The 21,599-nt window shown below is 43.7% G+C and overlaps 1 protein-coding gene and 2 long non-coding RNA genes across 4 annotated transcripts in view; 1 reads left to right on the top strand and 2 right to left on the bottom strand.

Moving 5' to 3' along the window:
* Vwa8 (von Willebrand factor A domain containing 8) overlaps positions 1-21,599 on the bottom strand; it is a 330,350-nt gene that overhangs the window by 14,766 nt on the left and 293,985 nt on the right. For both annotated transcript variants that reach the window (XM_027390074.2, XM_027390075.2), the window contains 4 exons: positions 14,455-14,563; positions 11,317-11,473; positions 6,704-6,812; positions 1,906-2,031 (listed from right to left, as the gene is read on the bottom strand). In XM_027390074.2, the coding sequence (XP_027245875.1) occupies positions 1,906-2,031; positions 6,704-6,812; positions 11,317-11,473; positions 14,455-14,563 (501 nt within the window). The remainder of the gene's footprint in view (positions 1-1,905; positions 2,032-6,703; positions 6,813-11,316; positions 11,474-14,454; positions 14,564-21,599) is intronic.
* LOC118239724 lies at positions 782-15,117 on the top strand. Its single transcript, XR_004772572.1, has 2 exons — positions 782-1,288; positions 7,508-15,117. It is a non-coding gene; the product is annotated as an uncharacterized LOC118239724 (long non-coding RNA).
* Positions 16,718-17,271, bottom strand: LOC113839253. The gene is made up of 2 exons (XR_004772570.1): positions 17,210-17,271; positions 16,718-17,098 (listed from the first exon to the last, which is right to left on the bottom strand). It is a non-coding gene; the product is annotated as an uncharacterized LOC113839253 (long non-coding RNA).

The following is a 21,599-nucleotide window of genomic DNA, read 5'->3' as shown; positions in this document are numbered from 1 at the left end:
CAAGTGGCTATCGGTTGGCAGTGGCCGTCGGGACCACATGGGAATCGCTTCTTCTGGAATATAGTAAAAGCAGCCTTCTGGAGGCCGACTGCATAAAAATAGCATTTTAGACATACAAATCTAGAAGGATAGAAACCCATGTCATTTACTGGATGTCTCAGCACCCCTCTCCTGGAGAGAGAGTGTGTAACTGGAGGAGAGCCCACATCAGCTTCACTTGAAGATCATTTTCTACCTAGGCCAGATTGCCAAGACATAGTTATATGAGAGGGAGTCTGGCCAAAAACGTGAGGAAGCATTTTCAGAATGTCTCAATTCTTAAGCTTTTTTTTTTTTTCTTTTGCAGTGAACTAGTGTTTCTTTTTTCTCTTCTTGGCACTGAGCTGCCGTCTGGCAAAAACTACTGATTAAAAACGTGAAACCTTATGAGGTTGGTTTGGAGCCCGGATCTGCCAATGCGCAAAATTTTTAAAAAGTTTGTCAGTAGCAATAAATAAGAAAAATTCCAGATTATTCTGTTATATACTTGCTGACATGCATGAAAAATAATGAGTAGAACTAATAGTTTCCAGAAAATACTGTAGGGGGCTGGTGAGATGGCTTGGTAGGTAAGTTTGATTCCCAGGACTGCATGGTAGAAGGAGAGACCTCAGACTTCCATATGCCTGCTGTGCCGTGCATGGCCCCTACATATACACAAGCTAAATAAATAAAAAAAACTGAAAGCGCCACAGATGCTTAGATCATAACAGTAGGAAGCAAATTTAATATATTTCTTTAAAACTTGCTGAGTCTGCCCCAATTAGAAGCAGTGGCACACACATACATCTGTGGCTAAGTCACAGATGTGTCCAAACACTTGCTTACCACAGTGAGTCAGTAAGGGAAGCAGCTGTTGACTCATGGCAATGACACAAATAAGAGCCACCAGATCCACTCTGAGGAAACATTTGAGAGAGCGGCATTCCTACTGTCTCACTGCACCCTGCCCTCAGCAGCTACCATAGAAAACCCCAAAGCTCATAACATTCAATGTTCGACCACGTTGCCACAGTATGGCAAATGCTTATTTACTATAATTAGTGTAACTTAGGGGAGAATTCCTTGTTTTCTAAAAACTAAAGGCATTTGACAGACAGAGGTTCTTAAAGCTCCAGGAGAACAGGACCACGGAGATTGCCCTGGTCCCTGAAGACGTCTCTGGGATTCATAAACAGCAGTGTCCCCATTCCTCCCACCAACAGAACACTGCTCTGCAGTGGAAGAGGACCTGTAGGCTGCCACACAGGTAGCTCTCGGCTTTCTGGATGTTGTACTGATAGGATATGGGTGGTCAGAGGGAGGGATGCTGGTACTGTTCTCAGTTTCTTCTTTGCCTGAGCTGGTGGGGTAGGAAGGCTGGCTTTCCCTCTGCTCAAGGCTGTAGCTCTGTGAACTGGCCTTTTCAGGATTTAGCATTTACTCCCTTCTCTACCTGCCTGTACCTTGTCACACTTTGATCCCTGCTGCTAACTCCTCTGGATTTGATTAAAGCTTATACTTCCTTTGTAAACAAGCTTTGTGCTGATTTGAGACAGGGTGTCTGTATGTAGCCCTGGCTGCTCTGGAACTTGCTATATAGATCAGGCTGGCCTTGAACTCACAGAGCCTCTGCCTCCTGAGTGTTGGGATTAAAAGATTGCATCACCATGCCTGGTCCTTGTATCGATTGTTTCTTTAAATTATCGTGTGTGTGTGTGTGTGTGTGTGTGTGTGTGTGTTCCATGTCTTGATGAGACTTTTTATTTATCTGTCTTACATAATGTAGCTGTATATTCTGGGTCAATGGTGTTTTGACACAACTCATGAACCTCTACAGAAGGCTTAACTATGTAGACCTGAGGCTCAGGGTTCCCCATTACTTACTTGGGGTTCCAGATCACCCCGACGTTTGTAGATGGCTTTTTCTCCAGCCAGCCCATCAATGATCTTGGCATCGTCTAGTTCCCCAGTAGCTTGGTGTCTTAGCCACTGTCTTTCTTTACCTTTTGCCTGCAATGTCACAAACACATGCACTTGAATCTTTATGTACTCAGTTCTTTGACACACTTTTGCATGAATAACAGGAAATGCTCCAGGATCCTATCAGTAAGAGATGGCTCTGTAACAAAGTAGTCACATGCTCCCTGCTCTGCTTACAAGAGAGGCTTTGTGTGTGTGTGTGTTTGCCAGTTGTAATTGTTTTAACACGAGGAACAATGCAAAGAACACACACAAAGGACATATGAACAGGAAGACGGCATGCAAATAAACCCCAGGGGAAAGTTCAATGTCTGGAAATGTAATGATGACATATTTCTTAAGGATTTTTCTGTCACAGCAAACCTAGGAAATTTATTAGGTAACAAAATAATCAGCTTTAACTTGTTAACGGTCACAGAGTCTGTAAGCTGATCTTCAGTGGTTTCCCTCTGGACAGCAGTTTTTGCTACTCAAATTCCTGAGACTTAGTGTGGGGACTAAAACAGCTGAGGAGGACGGGAGCAGCCTGTGCCCCCACGAGGCTCTCTGCTTTTCTAGATCTGGGAATCATCTGAATTACTTTTCAAAAGGTATTTCCACATGTGCTTTGCCACAGTAACTTATAACTATGCCAGGTGGCCCAAGAGGACATTTAAATGATAAAGAACTCTGTGCTGGATAGTTTTATATCAGCTTGACACCGGCTAAAGTCATCTGAGAGGAGGGAACCTCAACTGAAGGAAAAAAAAAAAAAAAAAAAAAAAAAACCTCTATAAGATCAGCTGTAGGCAAGAAATAAACCATCAAATCTGTAGTGATCTTGCTGTAATAAAGTGGCCAGAGCATTATGGTTTGTTATTGTATAGGTTACCACCATATGGGGCTGGAGAAACGGGTCAATGGTTAGAGCACCTACTGCTCTTACAGAGGATTCGACTTCAGTTAGCACCTATGTCGGTTGGTTGGCTCACAACCACCTGTAACTCCAACTCCAAGGGACCTGAGTCCCACTTCTGGCCTCCACAGTGGTGCACTCACATGCATAGCCCCCTTCCCCTCCTCCACACACAGTCATGAGGCTGCCTATAATCTCAAGACTTAGGAGGCAGAGGTAGGAAGTTTGAGGTTAGCTGGAACATCAAAGACCCTGTTTCCACCCCTTGGTGTGTGTGTGTGTGGGGGGGATGTTCCTGTATTTTGTATTCAATTTTAATAACATTTTCCCAGTAATTTCATTTCTATTGGCTATTGTAAGAGCAATAGCCCATGCTGAATGGAATCAAATCTGTGGAACTGAAGCTGTGGTCTGGAGAGCCATCTTGTTGGTGAGTGTACAGAGTATGGCCAGAAACCATGGAAACACCCATGGTTACTAGGATTACACAGCAACGTCAAAACAGCTGGAGGGGTTTAGTTACTCAGAGTCACACAGGATTGGCCGAAGGTGGCAGGAAGCAGCCAAATCAAAGTCTTCTTGCTTTGGCCACAATCTGCAGTTTTATAGTTTACATGAGGCCTCATCTGTTCTTGGCCAGTAGCTATGTTTTTAAGCAGCCTGGTGACTATGACCTGAGTATTAGTAGATCTGCCTGGAAACAATTCCCCTATGGGTTTACATCAAGATTCAATAGGGAACATGAGCGAATGCGGTGTTGGCATCTGGCTGATGGTACACCATGTCTTATGATTATATATAAGAATTATTATATATAAGGTTTATATATAAGATTATATATAAGGTTTACATAAGTGACCCAAAAAATTCAACCAGGGAACTCCTGCATCTGATAAACACCTTCAGCAAAGTGGCAGGATACAAGATTAACTAAAAAAAAATCAATAGCACTGCTATATATAGATGATAAATGGGCTGAGAAAGAAATCAGAGAAACATCACCCTTTCACAATAGCCACAAACAACATAAAATATCTTGGGGTAACTCTAAACTTTGAGTCTTTAAAGAAAGAAATTAAAGAAGATACCAGAAAATGGAAAGATCTCCCATGATCTTGGATAGGTAGGATCAACATAGTAAAAATGGCAATCTTACCAAAAGCAATCTACAGTTTCAATGCAATCCCCATCAAAATACCAGCACAATTCTTCACAGAACTTGAAAGAACAATACTCAACTTCATATGGAAAAACAAAAAACCCAGGATAGCCAAAACAACCCTGTACAATAAAGGAACTTCCGGAGGTATCACCATCCCTGACTTCAAGATCTATTATAGAACTATAGTAATGAAAACAGCTTGGTATTGGCACAAAAAATAGACAGGTAGACCAATGGAATTTAATTGAAAACCCTGATATTAATCCACACACCTATGAACACCTGATTGTTGACAAAGAAGCTAAAATTATACAATGGAATAAAGAAAGCATCTTCAACAAATGGTGCTGGCATAACTGGATGCTGACATGTAGAAGATTGCAGATAGATCCATATCTATCACCATGCACAAAACTTAAGTCCAAATGTATCAAAGACCTCAACATAAATCCAGCCACACTGAACTCTTAGAAGAGAAAGTGGGAAGTACCCTTGAATGCACTGGCCCAGGAGATCACTTCCTGAACATAACACCAGTAGCATAGACACTGAGATCAACAATTAATAAATGGGACCTCCTGAAACAAGTTTCTGTAAGGCAAAGGACACAGTCAATAAGACAAAATGGCAGCCCACACAATGGGAAAACATCTTCACCAACCCCACATCTGACAGAGGGTTGATCTCCAAAATATACAAAGAACTCAAGCTAGTCACCAAAACCCCAAATAATCCAATTTAAAAATGGGGTACAGGCCAGGCATTGGTGGCACATGCCTTAAATCCCAGTACTCTGGAGGCAGAGGCAGGCAGATCTCTGTAAGTTAGAGGCCATCATAGTCTACAGAGTGAGTTCCAGGACAACCTCTAAAGAAACACAGAGAAACCCTGTCTCGAAAAAATAAACAAAAAATGGGTAAGGATCTAAATAGAGAATTCCCAATAGATGAATCTCAAATGGCCAAAAGGCGCTTAAGAAATTGCTTAACATCCTTAGCCATCAGAGAAATGCAAATCAAAACAACTCTGAGATACCATCTTACACCTGTCAGAATGGCTAAAATCAAAACTCCAATGACAGTCTATGCTGGAGAGGATTTGGAAAAAGGAGAACACTCCTCCATTGCTGGTGGGAATGCAAACTTGTACAGCCTCTTTGGAAATCAGTACCGTGGTTCCTCAGGAAAATGGGAATCAGTCTACCTCAAGATCCAGCAATTCCACTCTTAGGCATATACCCAAAGGATGCACATTTATACCACAAGGACATCTGTTCAACTATGTTCATAGTGGCATTGTTTGTAATAGTCAGAACCTGGAAGCAATATAGATGGCCCTCAACTGAAGAATGGATAAAGAAAAATGTGGTACATTTACACAATGGAGTACTACTCAGTGGAAAACAAAACAATGACCTCTTGAAATTCATAGGCAAATGGTTGGGACTACAAGAAACCATCCTGAGTGAGGTAACCCAGACACAGAAAGACAAACATGGTATGTACTCACTCATAAGTGGATTTTAGACATAGAGCAAAGCATTACCAGCCTACAGTCCACAACCCCAGAGAAGCTAGGTAGCAAGGATACCCTAAGAGAGACATACATGGACTCCCCTGAGAAGGGGAAAGAGACAAGATCTCCTGAGTAAATTGGGAGCACAGGGGGAGGGAGGAGGGAAGTAGAGATAACCCAACACCAAGAGTGCTGCAAGTGTCTCCAGAAGACTGAGTTCTACATCAGGTGGCACACAACTGCCTACGATTGCAGCCCCGAAGGATGCCCTCTTCTGGCCTCTGTGGGCACTGCATTCACACAGGCACACATGGCATTCTTCACACACACACACACACACACACACACACACACACACACACACACACACACACACACACACACTGAAGTGTCAGAATTCTGGAATAAGACAGGATTAAAGCTGCACCACACACACTCTAATATCTCACAAAACATGATAAACATTCCTTCAAAAGAACAATAACAAATACCAAAGAGTAAACTGAAGGCAACCAAAATAAAAAACTCAATGGGAAAGAAATGTAGGCTGCAGAGCAGGGTCAGTTAGACATTCCCCCTCCCAGGTGAGGCTTTGCTCATTGGACAAAATAATCTGATATTATGTGTCATTTAGGGAATACACTGAACAGAAATAATAGGAAATACAGAAATGTCTTAATATTTAAGTTGTACCAGTGTCCACTGGTCCTGAGACACTGAGGGCATGGTGCAACAGCAGAAAGCCAGGGTAATACAAGGCCAGGGGAGGGCAGGAAGAGGAGGTGACAGGGATGTAGAGAAAGCATTCCCTGGCTGATCTAATTGGTCCCTCTGCTTCTTCAGTGGCGGTAAAATGATTTGTAGGGAGAGAGTTCTATTTGTGAACTTCCAGGAGAGGTGAGATGTACACAGATCTTCCCCGAGGGGAGTCAGGAAGTCACTGTCTGGGATGGGTACTGGTAAAATTACTGCTTCCTGGACAGGAAGAAAGGCGAGGTCAGCTGGGCCGAATCCATGGTTTGTGTGTCAACTCTGAAATGACTTTTACTGACTGGCTGCTTAGGTCTCGGATTATCTTTCTCCAGCAGTTTTGGTGAATGTCCAGATTTTGTGCACAAAGGAAAGGTTACCTGCAAGTTATCCAGGATGACTCGGAGGGCATGCACCTGCCGCTGAACAGCGCCTGAAAACCGCTCATAGGTTGCCGCGTCATACTCACTCATTTGGATCTCCTTTAGCCTGAAACCAGAGGGTGAGAGAAGACATCTGCTTACGCCATGTTTGTATGAGCCTTTTACACGTGCTCACATACTAACAGAACTGCAGCAACTCCTTGGTGACTCATACTTTGAGGAGAAAAAGCAAGAGATGATGTCACCAGTGACGCTCCTAGGTTCAAAGGAGGGTAATGTCAGAGGCACACTGGTAATTGATGAACAAACTGTCCCCCAGGAAGAAGGAAAATGCTCCCACTGTACTGTGTATATGACGACTTCTCTCATGCAAACAGTCCCACCAGGTGGCTCACAACTGCCTGCAACTGCAGCTCCAAGGGTTCTGATGCCTTCTTCTGGCCTCCTAGATAGTTAAAGTCAAAACAAAGCAAGGCTATGTGAAGCGAATCCTAGATAGGAGGGCCTTCCACTGAGTGAATGCTCTTGGGTTTTCCAATATGATAACCACAGTGCACTAATTTAACACACATTTCCATTCAGGTCTATAAATATTGAAGGTGTTGATACCAGAACAAAGGAATAAGGAGTGCATCTCTCAAAAGTCTAAGCATGACACAATCTTTTAAAATTTTTGTGTGTATGCATAGACATAGATCCATATGCATAGCTGGAATTACATATAAAGCATATTTATCACCTGAGGTTGGGAGAAGAATCTCAAATGAGGGAGAATAAATGGTTTCTATTCTTCATTCTTAGGCAAAACACTGGGAAAAATACGATTGAAACGGCGGAAGCTCAGGACACCATGTATATATGTAATAAGACCACATCTTACTTTTTGAGTCTCCAATACCAAGCCCAGTGCCTGGGACAGAGTGACATCCAATACATGCTGTTATGTAAGACTTTGAAAGCACAGGCTATCAAAAGGTAAATATAGATTAGGCCACTGTAATATCCAAATGCCACCCCCCAAGGTGACATGCCAAGATGTCCTTCTCAGGAACAAAAAGAAATGTGTGTATGAGACTTTCCCTCCTAACAATACCTCTTCTGTTTCATTTTGACAGTCTCTGAATTCTCTGTAAGTTGCATTAGGTTAGATCATATCCCCAGTGTAAAGCTGGGCACAATGAACACTGTAGGATATACTGTGTACCTACTTTGTGCCTAGTTAATAGTGCTTTCTCAGAGAACTCAGACTAGTGCTGATTGGGAAATGAGTGGACAGAGCTTGTCCTGGTAGGGGGCAGGTGGGAAAGGAAACAGAAGAGGGAATACACACAGAGAAGAGGACTCGGGCAGCTGGGAAGTCCCCTGGAGCAGGGTGGCCTTTGGAGAGATCAGAATTAGCTTTAGCTCTACAGCTATCTCTGGGGCGATCATCTTGCACCCCAAACATCACATGCTATTTCAATTATGAGGAAACCTGGAAATCATATTTCAGATTATGCCAGCCTTCACAAAGAACACTCAGTGGACCATAAGCTCTGAGTCTTGAAGACTGAAGCAGGTATCGGAGAGATAAAGCAGAAAATGTCAGCCTCTGGCTTAGACAAACGTCCCATTGCTGATATTCTCAGGCCCCTCAAACTACCTGAGCATGCTTCTCCTTTTTTCCCTTTCAGCAAAGCTGCAGGGTTCAGATGCTTCACATCGGGGAACCATTGAGGACAAACAGCATGCTGTTGGTGTGGTACATGCTTAAAGGGTATATTTATCATTATGTAAGAGTCTGGGAATTTTAGTCCTCATTTTACTTTTTCTATAGGCTAGACTTAAATACTATAATTTGGAATCAAGTATGAGGAGAGCAGACATAAGCCAAGATGTACTGTGTGAAGCTGATGAGTTATGCAAACAGTGGTGGGTGGCCAGCCCACCAGACAGCTCTTCTGTGTGCGCACAGGCACTTCCCTGTTGTCACTCACTTGTTGGTGACATTTCTGTATGTGATCTACAAGTCTTATGCTGGTGTCTCTTTTAGTCAGCTTCAATCGATCAGTTCTTAATGTGCAGGGCCAATATCTGGTTTAAATCTGTGCCAACTGAACGCTATGAGGAACCCGTCGCTCACACTAGGTCCTCTGCACTGCAGAAGACTTCTAACGAATGGTGAGGACTGCCTAGGACTTCCTAATCCCAACCAGGGACTGACAGGGGATGGCATACAGGCAACCCTCCGGATCTGCAGTTTTATCATCTGTAGATTCTACCAAACTTGGATTGAAAATACTCAGAAGAAAATTGCTTCTCTACCAAGCATACACAAATCTTTCCCCATAACTAAACATTAGTTCATTAACTATATCCAAGGCCTGATGCGCCATGAATACTTTTAGAAATGACACAAAGCACACACGTAGTATAATTTTATAGAAGAGAGTCAAGTATTTAGCAGGGACATGGAACCAGGCCACCACAGATACCAAGGACAAGTACTAACAGCTGATACTGGCTCCCGAATGTACATGTGTGTCACTTATTCTGTGTTTGTCACACTGCAGGTTCTGTCCTTGTGTAACTTACAGCCAGTGGAGAGAAACTTACTCACACAAGTGGCAGGATGGTAGGGTGGTCCCAGCTGTGAGCTCGTCGGGACCTGACCTCATTGTGTGTGCCTCACTGTCATGGAAAGCAATCAGATGGCAGCAGTGAATTAATACTGTAAGATGAATGTGTGTAAGGCCTCGAATGCGGGTCTGTGGGAATTCTGTCTTATTTTAGTCCTTATGTGCAGAGGCACAGTCTGCGAGATTTATCACAAGATGAGATAATATCTTGGATTAGCTTCAAAACAATCCAGAGTGGAGAATGTGAATGGTATTGGGGGTGGGGGTCCACACGGTTCGTGTGTTTTTCTTTACTTACATTTTGAGCTTGAAAAGAGCCATGATAAAAAGTTAAAGACAATTTTTTTGGCAGTATGGGTTGCAAACCCTGTTTCTAAAGGAGTATTTTTCTCTTGTTTGGCTGTGCAGTCCTTCCCAGAATCTCTGCATGTTGTATTTCCTCCTTTTCACACCCTGCCTATCCCTTCCCTTGGCCACCAGTACTCTCCTTGGCTGAACTGTTCTCTGAGAGTCAGGGACAAAGATTTCCCTCTTATTCCTTTCCCCAGTCCCTTCCCCTCTCTTATAGTCACTACATTCAGTTGTCTTAGGACCACAGATGACCCTTGACCCCCCCCCCCCCGCCACACACTTGTAGGTTTTTATTCTAGTGGTAACCAGAGAAGAGGTGGCTTACTCATAGCTAAGTGCCATGGTGAGGCCTTTCTATTTTCTGTGAACAGTCACGTGTCAGGGCTCTTTGTATGTCCACAGGGCTCTTTGTATGTCCACGTAGGCAAATTAGACTGGGTAGTTACTTGTGAGAGCTGGGGTATGGTAATAACAGTCATTCATTAATTGAAGAGGGTGACTTATGCCTAATTATTAGTTATTTGCTCAAAGGAAACTTTATTATTCATAAGAAATGTCCAGAAATAATTTAGTGCTGGTAAGACTTCATTAGGACATAACTTTCCTCCCACGTTTTCTGAGAAATTACTGCTACTTTGATCCCTAAGAAGTTACCTACCCTCACAACTTTTCTGAGAAGGGAGTGGGAAGCTGCCCATCTCCAGGGAGTCCAGCATGGCACAGTGAGGACACAGCAGCTACCCTGCCGAAGGTCCCGGGGAAGCCAGGGACCACGCTGAGGGCAAGACTGACGTACAGCGGACCTGCCTTATTTACCTGCTGTACCATGTGGGTCCTGAGGCTTGCAGGCTTTCCTGAGGGGTGTGGCAGGTGGGGCCTGAATTTTTGTCTCTATTGTTCTCTGCTGTTTACTTGTAGAATGTGAAAGCACGGCATGTAGTAACACACCAGATGTTCTACGTGGGAGGATTTCATAACTCACACACACTTGGAGTGTGTTTTTGTCTAGTTGCCCCCAGCTCCTTCCATTGGGCACAGAAACGGAAATCTGCCCCCTATACCACCAGTGTTTCCCTCAGTTTGAAAGGGTGTTTGCTGCAGCTTTGGTACTTTTTCACTTTCTTGCTGAAAAGCACATGTGGACTTCTCATGAAATATCTATCCTGTGGAGTCTTCCTTTCTAGCGGGGGTCAATCAGAGTAGCCCAAAGCAACCGAGGTGCATCTGAAACCTGAAGGCTCTCACCTGGCTTGGATTTCCAGGCTCAGCCTGCTGACAAGACCTGTCTACCAAAACCCACTGCCCATCTTTCTCCAGCTGTTCCAAGACAGGCAGGCGGGTACTCTCCCCCAGTGACACCGCCATTCTGACACACATTCTGCCCTGGTGATTGCTTTTAGTTTTCCTTTCTGGAATGGTCTAACAGTTTTCTTATCTCCAAATTCAGAATGAGTATAGGCCTTGTCTCATGTTAGCCCCAGAGATTTTGCCTTTTTCAGTATCATCCCAGGACACAGTCCCTGTGCCTTGTACTTGTATAAGTGTGTGTGTGTGTGTGTGTGTGTGTGTGTGTGTGTGTGTGTGTTTGTGAGTGTACACGCTAGTCACCTGCACTGTTGCAGATGCACCAGGCACACTCACCTCTGCTGAAATGCTCTCTGGGCCATCTCTCTTGCAGCTCTCTTGACATGTTCAGGAACTGCATCTTTTTCCACCTCAGAAACCTGATACACTGGGTGGCCTGCGTCCAGACGATAAGGACCCCCTTTGCCACCAAGACCTGCAGTGTCTCTTCCCCCTGGAAAGAAAACATGGGGACATAATTGCCACGTCTAGAACCTGGCTACAAACAAAAGTCAGATCATGGCTTAAAGACAGTCCTGTGAGGAATACTAACTGAACTAACTAGTAATTAAAACCTCAAACACCTTCACCTGAACAGAAAGACAGGCCTGATTAGGTTCAGTCCAAATTCAATTTGAATGCTTTATCTCATGTCTCAACTTCGTAGGAATCAATGATTTTGTGTACTGTTTGTAGCCCTTTAATATTGCCTCTTAGAACTAGCCAATGGTTGGGGTATCTTTGCTCTTCTGCCCTGGATGAGTGGCTCTGCAACAGTGCCTGCAGGTATAACACATTCACTAATTAAAGGGGCAACACTTCTTCTAGTTACCTACTTCCCACAAAATATCAAGATAGTTAAGTTGTAGATAAATTTTCTCTTTGAAAATAATAAAAGTGGTTCAGAGAGATTACATGACTTCTTTGTGACCTCATATTACTTGGTCAGCCAAGATTTGAAGTCAATTATTATGTAGATTTTGGCATTCAGTTTTGAATAATGAACATCATTATCTTGAGAACATTTCTTCATTATAAGGTCAAGTTTACATGCCTGTAAGTACACGTCAGGTAGGTAATACTGCATGAGCTATTTACACTAATATGAAAGGTAGATGGCTGTAAGGCCAGGTAGGAAGCATTATAAGGTGGTAGAGACATTGGACAATTACGGAGGGATGCTTGGTTTAATATATGTTCATATTTAAATTATTTTAAATCATTGTATTGACCAAAGAAAATATGTACATCTATTGGTTACATTTGGTCATTGTATGAATGACTTACTATCTTTGCTCTTAGAACACTAGCAACTAGGTCCCTTTGTATACTCATATGAAATTTGGGAACTTAATGAGAATCCAGAATTGGAGAGGCAATGTGCACAGTCTAGCACAGTATTGTAAACTAGTTGCATAATCAAGGCAGACTGCCTGAGTTTGAACCTGGTTTCAACTCAACAGCCGGATCTCCAGAGAAATCACTTAACTTCTCTGTGTCTAAGTCTTCATCTATAACATGGGATAGCATTCCCCGCCTTATGAGATTTTCACAAAGCTAAACTGCTTGGGAATGTATCTGGCATGCATTAACAGCTATCTCAGTGACTGCCCTTATACTAATTATTTGATTCCAGTGACACAAGAGTGAGGTCATTTCTAGATTCATATGGTGGAAAACTGAAAGCTTTTAGACTTTGGTGAAAGTATGTGACTCTCCCCCATTAGAGCTTTGATTTGTCTAATAAACTAAAAATGAGAACTTGGCATGAGCCTCCTTGCCTTATGAAAGTCCAGGTAGGTTATTTCCTTTGGAGAAACACCACAAGAGCAGTAATATCTATCAGTCACAGTATTTTAGCCTTTTGATCGGGCACATCTTATTTCATTTGGAAGAGGGTAGTGGAAAATTCTCCTACAATATGTATGATTCGTGGTTTCCACTTCTGGGCAGTGATGAGGTGCTGAGGGTGGAGAGCTGTGTCTGGCCTGACCTGCTCCCTGCTGGATGTACTCCTTGAGGATGGGTGCAATGTGACCTAGGAGAATGCTTCCTACTCATTTTGAGGAGAGGAGCCACAACTCTTAGAGGTAGTGTGAGTGGTGGTCAGAACGGACCATGTGGCCCCTCAGGAGTGTCAGCTGGGATGGAGAGGGTATAAGGAAAGAGTTCTCTTCTCCACTCCATAGGATTTTAAATTCTTATTACTTAAATGAAAAATTCTAGCTGAACTTGGACTCTCACCAACCAGTCCATAAGACACAGGGGGAAGAAAACACTGATGACAGAGAAGAACCAAATGGTTTGTTGGCACAGAGTTAAGTTTAATGTAGAGAATTCTGAAGGGCACTAGTGACAGACAGAAAAAGACACGTTGATCCCAGGAGCCTTGATCAAAAGATACAAGCCGGTGAAGCAGACAGGACGTTTCATCTGTCTGGAGCAAGTAGATGCACATTTAATAACAAATGAAACTTTTACCCTGCGTAGGCACTGCTGGGAAGCTGACATCTGGCCAGCTCGTTCCACAACGCATTCCATATGGATTAAATATTGTTGGCTTGACACTAACTTCCAGATCAAAGGACACTCCTAAAAATAGCCTTTCTTTAAAGCTGATGCTCGATGAATAAACAGAGAAGGCAAGAAGTCCCGGGCTTATTTGATAGCATATTGTCTCAGCACAGAAACCCATTTCCTGCCAAGGCCTTCAAGGCCAAGAGGCGCAGACCATCCTAAGGGAAGGTGAAGACCTGAGCTGTGAGTGCCAGCACTTCTGGCTGAGATAAGCCAGACAGTGCGCAGTCTGGCCCCGTTCCTGTGCTCCAGCACATGTGTCTGCTCCAGCTGCTGGGAGGGAAGAGGAAGACGGCGGCTTGGGAACAATGGTCTAGGAGAGCAGCCAAGAGGAAGGAATGGCATCCAGCCATCAGTGCAAAGCACACCAACCTTATCTCCAAACCGTGTGCCTTCACACACTCCCTTCTCAGATGTGGACAAGAGCCATTTCTTCCCCAGGTTAGTTGTTCAAGAACTCGCTGTAGGTTTCTGGCAGAATTCCAAAGGCAAGGAATTGAAAGAAGGGACCAATACTTCAACGACTGTTCTTTAGCCCAGCCATTCTGCTCCATGCTCTAAGTTCATGACTAATTTAATCTTCCACCTGACCTTGTGAGGCAGATAATGTTCCTCCCCCTTAAAGAAGTCACGATGAGGCGGGGGACACAGTTTTAGGTCAAAGTGAGGCAGAGTCTGTGGGGTTCCAAGGCCAGGCTTTCTGCATGTCTCAATGTCATGCAGGGACGGAGGGAGAGACCACTGAGAGTAAGAAAGGCTGAGTAGGGCAGCCAGCACCTGGGCTAGCTCAGGGTTAGAATGCCCATCTGACAGACTCAAGAAACTGGGAAAACTCAGGAAAATCCACACGCTACCAACCTGTTCCACCAGCCCAGGTATTGCCGCCCACATGGGGCATGTTGTCTGGGTCCTCCTTGCCATGTTTGGGGTCACTCACATCTTCATTACTGTCTCTTTCAATTGTTATCTGAGGAGGAAGAGTTGGAACATGGTCATTATCCCGTGAACACCAGAATAACAGACAGAGCTGGTTCCTGAGGAGTTTGTCCCTCAGCTCATGACAGACAGGGTGGGTCTGCAAAAAACTTCATTGTCACATTCATCAATTTAGTTGGAAGAAAAATTAAGCTTTTTAAGAAGTTCTTTGAAAAGAAAACAGAAGGCTGGAGCTGGGCTATTTCAGCTCCAGCGTTCCGGTGCAGGGCATGCTCTGAGAAACAGGAAAATGGTTCTCACGCATCCAGTGGGAAAAGTCACTGCATCTGCATTAACCCACTCAATTTTCAAAGACTTATTTAAGCAATATCATTTTAAAAAATATACACAAAACAAAAATCAGAAAATATACATCATGTAACAGATTTAGGTGCCATATACCCACATATATACTCAATATTGCTTGCTTATTTTTAGATCCACCAAAACATTATTGTATTGCGTAGTTTTCCTAATTAGTCTGTATTTTCAGACTACACTTACAATTCTTGGGATCCTAATAAAGTAAGTGACATTTTAGCTTTACCTATGACCATTTGTCTCCATTTGCTTTTCATGTATGATTGAACAACAGTGAGACTAGTTTGATTATAAGGATTTTGACTCTTGTAACAGCTCACTCTAAAAGCACAGTTCTGGGGCTTTGCATGCATACATGAGCACCTGAGTTCAAATTTCAAGCACTCATGTGAGCTCTCTTGCCAGACACTCTAGCCAATGGGTGGGCTTTAGGCTTAGTGAGCCCATCACTGAAGGAAGCCAGGGTAAGAACTCAAGGCAGGAACCTGGAGGCAGGAACTGATGCAGAGACCATGGAGGGATGCTGCTTACTGGCTTGCTCCCCCTGGCTTGCTCAGTCTACTTTCCTACACCACACAGGCCCACCTGCTCAGAGTTGGCAACACCCCCAGAGAGCTGGGTTCTTCCACATCTATCACAAATCAAGAAAACGCCCTACAGACTTGCCTATAGGCAATCTGATGGAGGCATTTATCAATTAAGGTTCCTCTTCCCAGATAACCCTAGCTTATGTGAAGCTGGTAACAACAACAACAACAACAACAAAAATAACTAACCAGACAACTGATCCCTTGTCAACATGACACACCAGTGCAATACTGTTCAGTCATAACCTTTTCTTTCTTGTTTATCTCCAAGATCTCATCTTACTATCACAATATAAAACACAGGACAATTTCAAAAATTCTTACTTCAAATTCAAAAATGATGCTCTGGGCTTCGAAGGCTCTGGGCAGCTCCACTGCAGCCTTACCATCTCCTCCTTTCTGGACCACAGCTTCTGTGCTAACCCTGGGGAGTCACCTTCAGAAGACTTCACCTTAATGACGCTGGTCTCTTCTCAGCCACAGCTGACCAACATCAACTCTCCCAGTAAAGTAACACTTCATTTTAGTGGTGCAGGTTTCTTGATAATCATGGCTGATTCTTCAGCACCAGCGGACCAGACACCACAGATTTCTCAATGCAAAACACATCACATGAATGACTCTGGGACAAGTCTTTGAAGGATTCACAAATCTCCCTCAGAAACTTTGCAAGCAAGGCTGTCACCACATGCAATGTTCTCAGCATTATTTAGGTTCCTATAACAGCTTACTTAGTAAGAAGCTTTTTCACTCAATGACTTGTCCAGCCCAAAGTTCCAAGGTCCATTCTACAATCCTGCCAGTAATAACACTATTCAGCCCGTCATAGCAACAGCAATGCTGGTTTCTGTCCTAGTTACGTTTCTACTGCTGTGACCCGTGACAAAGGCAACTTGGAGAGGAAAGGCTTTCCTTTTTTTTTTCTTCCTTTAGAATTATTTTTATTAAATCATAAATGTACAATGGCTTCTTAACTCTACACACACACTTAAATTTTTTAAAGGATAAACGTTGTCTTATTACTCCATGATCCTGGCTAATAGCTTTTCAAAACTTTTGAGAAAAATCTTTAAAAAGGTTTTACATGTTACCTGAAACTTACGAATTTAATATTATCAAAGAAGGAATGCTTCTACACTCTTACAAAGACCACTAGAAAGAATCAACAATTAAAAAGCTAAGAAACTTTCTCAAAGGCATTTTTTACAATCCTTCCTCCACAGTAAGGTAATGTTATTAATAATCCAATCCATTCACAAAATGGCTCTCTGCATCTGCTCTGGTGTCTTCTGCCACATCACTGCATATTTATGCATGACTAAGATAAGAGTTTCCTTAACATTGTTATTTTGATAACCTGAAGCTGTTCTGTTACCTCTGGGCTCTCATCCTCTCCAATTTATACAGCGAAGCCCATGGTAAGTAGGAAGACGCTCAGCACCGGCTCCTTCCACCAAAGCCCCCACTTCCTCCACTTCCTCCAGGACCATAGTTTCCTCCAACATATGGTCCTCCCATGTTCCTGCTACCACCAAAGTTTCCACTCTTCATTGGGCCATAGTTAGAAGATTGCTGGTTATAATTTCCAAAATCATTATAATTTCCATTTCCATAATTTCCTCCTCCATAGTCGTCATAACCACCTCCGTAGCCCCCACCCTGGCTGCCATATCCATGTCCTCCACCACCATTTCCTCCTCCATAACCAGGGCTACCTCCAAAATTGCCACCTCCAGGTCCTCCTCCATACCCATTATAGCCATCCCCAAATCCCCAAATCCACGTCTACTTCCATATCCATGAGCCCCCCTTAAGTTGCTTCCTGGTCCTGGTCCAAAACTGTTACCACCGCCACAAGAATCCCCAAAACCAAAGTTTCCTCCTTGTCCACTCCTAGAACTTTGGATTTCCTGCATTTCTTGTCAAGACAATGGGAAAGGCTTTCCTCACAGGTCATACTCCATCACTGAAGGAATCTAAGGCAGGAACTCAAAGAAGGCACTGTGAGACAGGAACTGAAGCAGAGGCCATGGAGGATGCTACTTACTGGATAACCCCCCCGCCCCCCGACAATGACTTGCTCTGCCTGCTTTCTTATACCATCCAGGATTCCAGAGTGGCACTGTCCCCAGAGGGCTAGGCCCTTCCATATCAATCACGAAATAAGACTTGCTCTACAGACTTGCCCACAGGTCACTCTGATAGAGGCATTTTCTCAGTTAATGTTCCTTTCCTCAGATTAACAAAAACAGAACAACAAAACAAAAACCCAGGACAAGGGAGAATGAAGAACTGCAGAAAACATTTAACAACAATTCCTTTCTCTTTCTCTTCCCTTCCTTTGTGATGTCCCACCCCAACACACACACACACACACACACACACACATACACACACACGCACGCACGCACGCACGCACGCACGCACGCACGCACGCACGCACGCACGCACGCACGCACGCACGCACGCACGCGCTAGCTCCAGCAGTGGTTCAAGCAGGCACAGGTCTACTGGAAGAACTGTTTTGGATGCTGGTCTTCGCTTTGGATTGTGTGTGGACTTTCTGGTCTGTTGTTTGTTTTAAAATAAAGAACTTTAAAAGAGATTAGAAAAACAAGTTCCTATGTGACAAGTGGCTTCTCTTTGATCAAACATTAGTTCTCTCCTATAGACACTGCATGCAATCCAGCCAGTCTGCTAAGAAGATGGCCTTTCGAGAATAAGTACTATAAAGATGACAAGGCAAAAGAAGAGGCCCCTCTGATAGCCTCCTAGGTACCCCAAAGTTATGTTTTTGATATTCCAAGGATGCTTGTGATGGCTCAGAGAGGCAGAAAATTGGCTAATTGCTTTGGGCGGAAAGGATCAGCATGTTCTTTGCCACCCCCGAGTTTTATCAGGCCATCTGCAGGGAAATGACTCTGCTCATACTGCCCACAAGCTAGCTTCATACCAGCCCCAAATGAGACATTTCAAAATAGACTAATTCTTGACAAAACCAAGCATCGGCCAAACCCTGATTTATTTCACAAAAATACATACTGTGAAATTCCAGGAATATTTAATTAGAAGCATGGCATCTGGGGACTTTATTTAGTTTATAGTTGTCTTTTAAATGCCTGTAGATTTGCTCACAGGAATATACTTTGTAGGTGAAGCAGGACAGCCGCTTGCAGACAGGGGCAGGCTAAGGGGCATTGGCTGTTCAGAGAGCAGATAAGTTCCTGCCTTCTTTCACGAATGTGCTGGGTTGCAGCCAGAATGCATTCCCCCTGAGAACTGGTTCATCTACCAAAAGCTCAAGAAAGTCACTCTAATGAGTAAAATAGACACTGCTGATTTCATACAAGGGGATTAACATTTACCCCAAGCCAGAAAACAGCCCCTCATAATTTCTGGCATAACTTGACACGTGTGCTAAACCCCTTGACATATTTCTCACAGCAGATGCACTTCCTACTAGGGAAGTGTGATATAATCCTAAGACCCATTATCCTCCTACATATGAATTAAATGGAAGAAAACATGGATCTTGTAAACTGCAACTCATAAAATGTTCCAGAGTGAAGTAAAGAGAAGCCAGTCCTGAGATGGGACATGACTCACCAAAGCCCAATAATTCGGGGCAAGGCCCATATAGTTCAGGTTCCTCCTTGAGCTCATGATAAAAACAAAAACAATCAAACCCCAAACTCAGATCCTAACTCTGGGAGGAAGGCTAACCCTTGGAGGAATGACTGGACCACAAGGTTGATTACGGTTTTCCATAGGGGACTAGGTGTGGCATGGCAGACACTTCTAGGTCCCTACATAACATCCATTCTCTCCTTCCTCCTTTAGAAAGAAGCTGGATGAATCATGGGTGGTAGAATTAAGTCTTTCCATTCTGCCTTACCATCAACTGGCCTAGAGATGCGATCTGAGATATCGGAGAAAGTGTCAGGAGGCTATTGGGAAAGAGTTTCCTCCCAGGTAAAAAAGAGGGAGGAGAGTACAACTTTCTCTACCCTCAGCACACATGCACAAAGCACATACATGTACACACACAGGCTTCCTACCATCATATACTCAGTTGAGTGAGGACATGGCAAAGAGCTGTAGTCTCTGCCCAAGGACTATGTGACAATAGAGGGCCATAGCTGAGAGAAGAGGCCACACCACACTGCTGCTCACACCATTATTTAGCTGCTGACCTAGTTACCTAGCTCTGATCCTCTACATGAGTAAATAATTGTCCTTCTGGTTGAAGCCACGTTATGTTGGGTTTTCTGCTATATTAAGAAAGAGTGGGAGACAGTAGTTAGAGGGTAAGGCCTTTTCTTTTTGAGAGTGTCTTACGTCTGATGAGAAGACAGGCCTTGAATTTCCTGACCTGGAAATTTCCATGCTGGGCTGAGGATATGGTCAGTGCTTGCTGAGTATTCATGAGGTCCTTGCTAGGCTCCATCCACATACCACCACCCATAAACAAAACAATCCATGATGAAATCGGCAGAGCAATCCTATGTATATTCAGCTGCCTGCTACTTCCCCAAATGATGAACACGCAGCAGCAGAATTCATCCACGCGTTGGTTCCTGTGCATGTTTGTAGTGCATCTGATGCTCACTGGGATACGGGGGTACGTGAAACAGAGTTCTTTTGCTTCTGGCAAGACACTGTATGAAGGGGACCAGAGCAGAGCAGGGTAACACAGGCTGTGAGGAGGTGCAGCACATCTACCTGAAGCACAGCACAGTCATTCTCACCCATGGGTCGGAATGGTCTCTCATCCATCTTGATAGAATGAAAGTCACAGTAATGCGTCTCTACAAATACTGCCTTTCATATGGTGCTGCTGGCTTAGAATCAAATGATGACTATTGTCAGTTTTTATAAATCACCTTCTCCTTCTACAATGACAATGCAGGACAAAAATGCCTTTGAATCATCAGTGTTGTCTCTGTGTCCCAGCTTCCATCTCTGGCAAAGCTGTCAAATTTGACTTTCATCTTTAGTACTTGTCTCATCTGGGGTTACATCTGTTTCCACACATACAGTGACCTTCTGCCCTCGTATCTCTCAGCCTTCCTAAAAAGTAGACTGTCACCTTTTGATTACTAGTAACCATGAATTTCACTGCGGCCACAGCGTGGGCCACTGGTGCCCGGCCTCCCAACAAATCCACAATGACACTAGCATAGCAATCCTAGTTACTTCAATTGCCTATTCTTTTCCAATACTAGAAGACAGTCATACTTTAAGTGCTGCTCTTACTAACTGATAATTAAGGTCCCTCCCACCCCCACTTTGATAAAAGGTCCCAGAATCAAAAAGCAAGCAGAGATACAGGATGGGGATGGGGTGTGGGCACCGGAGGCCGACTTGCTTGCCTGTGACATTATGGGTGAGAAGCAGTGGCTGATCCCTCTTCTGTCTTGCAGAGCCCTATTCTGGTATCAAAGAATTCTATTCTTTTCCTGTAGGATTTTCAAATGATCCTCTGGCACTTCCCTCTTGACTCTGGGCTGGACCCCTTTGTTCACCCTTCCCCAAGCCCACCCCGCCTTCTTTCTCTGCTAAGTACCCTTAGAGACTTTTGCACTTTTTTATTTGGAGTCCAAATGATGTGCTTGTTACATATTTTTAAATGTTTGAAATTACAGCCCTGAACACCCTTCATCTATCCAGATGTTTTGGGATATACCCTTTGTTATTTCAGGATCTAAGTTTACAGAGACTTTGGCAAAGAACTTTCTCCCTGGCCCTCTTCATCAGGACCCATTTCTATGCAACACAGATACCCATCCAATGAAATATTTTACAGATGAGGTATCATTTTGGTAATATGTTACTTCATCTTTTATTATCCAACAGTAGTAGTCACACTGGCCATGTATATAATGGCACCTAACGAACAAACATCAGAGCTTTCGGAGACATAATTATGAGTTAACTTCTGCATATAATTTCAAATCAAGCACTCATGTTAGCAGATGATAGTCCTTGTTCAGTGCTGTGTGACAGCCCATACCTGGCACACAGCAGGGCCACTGGTCAGCGGATCATCTTCTAACAGGCCAGAAACACTCCTGCCCATTGGTTCTCAGTGGTCCTTTGACTCAGCTGTGCATCCCAATC

The sequence above is a fragment of the Cricetulus griseus genome (genome assembly GCF_003668045.3).
Source record: "Cricetulus griseus strain 17A/GY chromosome 1 unlocalized genomic scaffold, alternate assembly CriGri-PICRH-1.0 chr1_1, whole genome shotgun sequence".
NCBI classification, from domain to species: Eukaryota; Metazoa; Chordata; class Mammalia; order Rodentia; family Cricetidae; genus Cricetulus; species Cricetulus griseus.
This window is presented reverse-complemented; position numbering and strand designations above follow the sequence as displayed.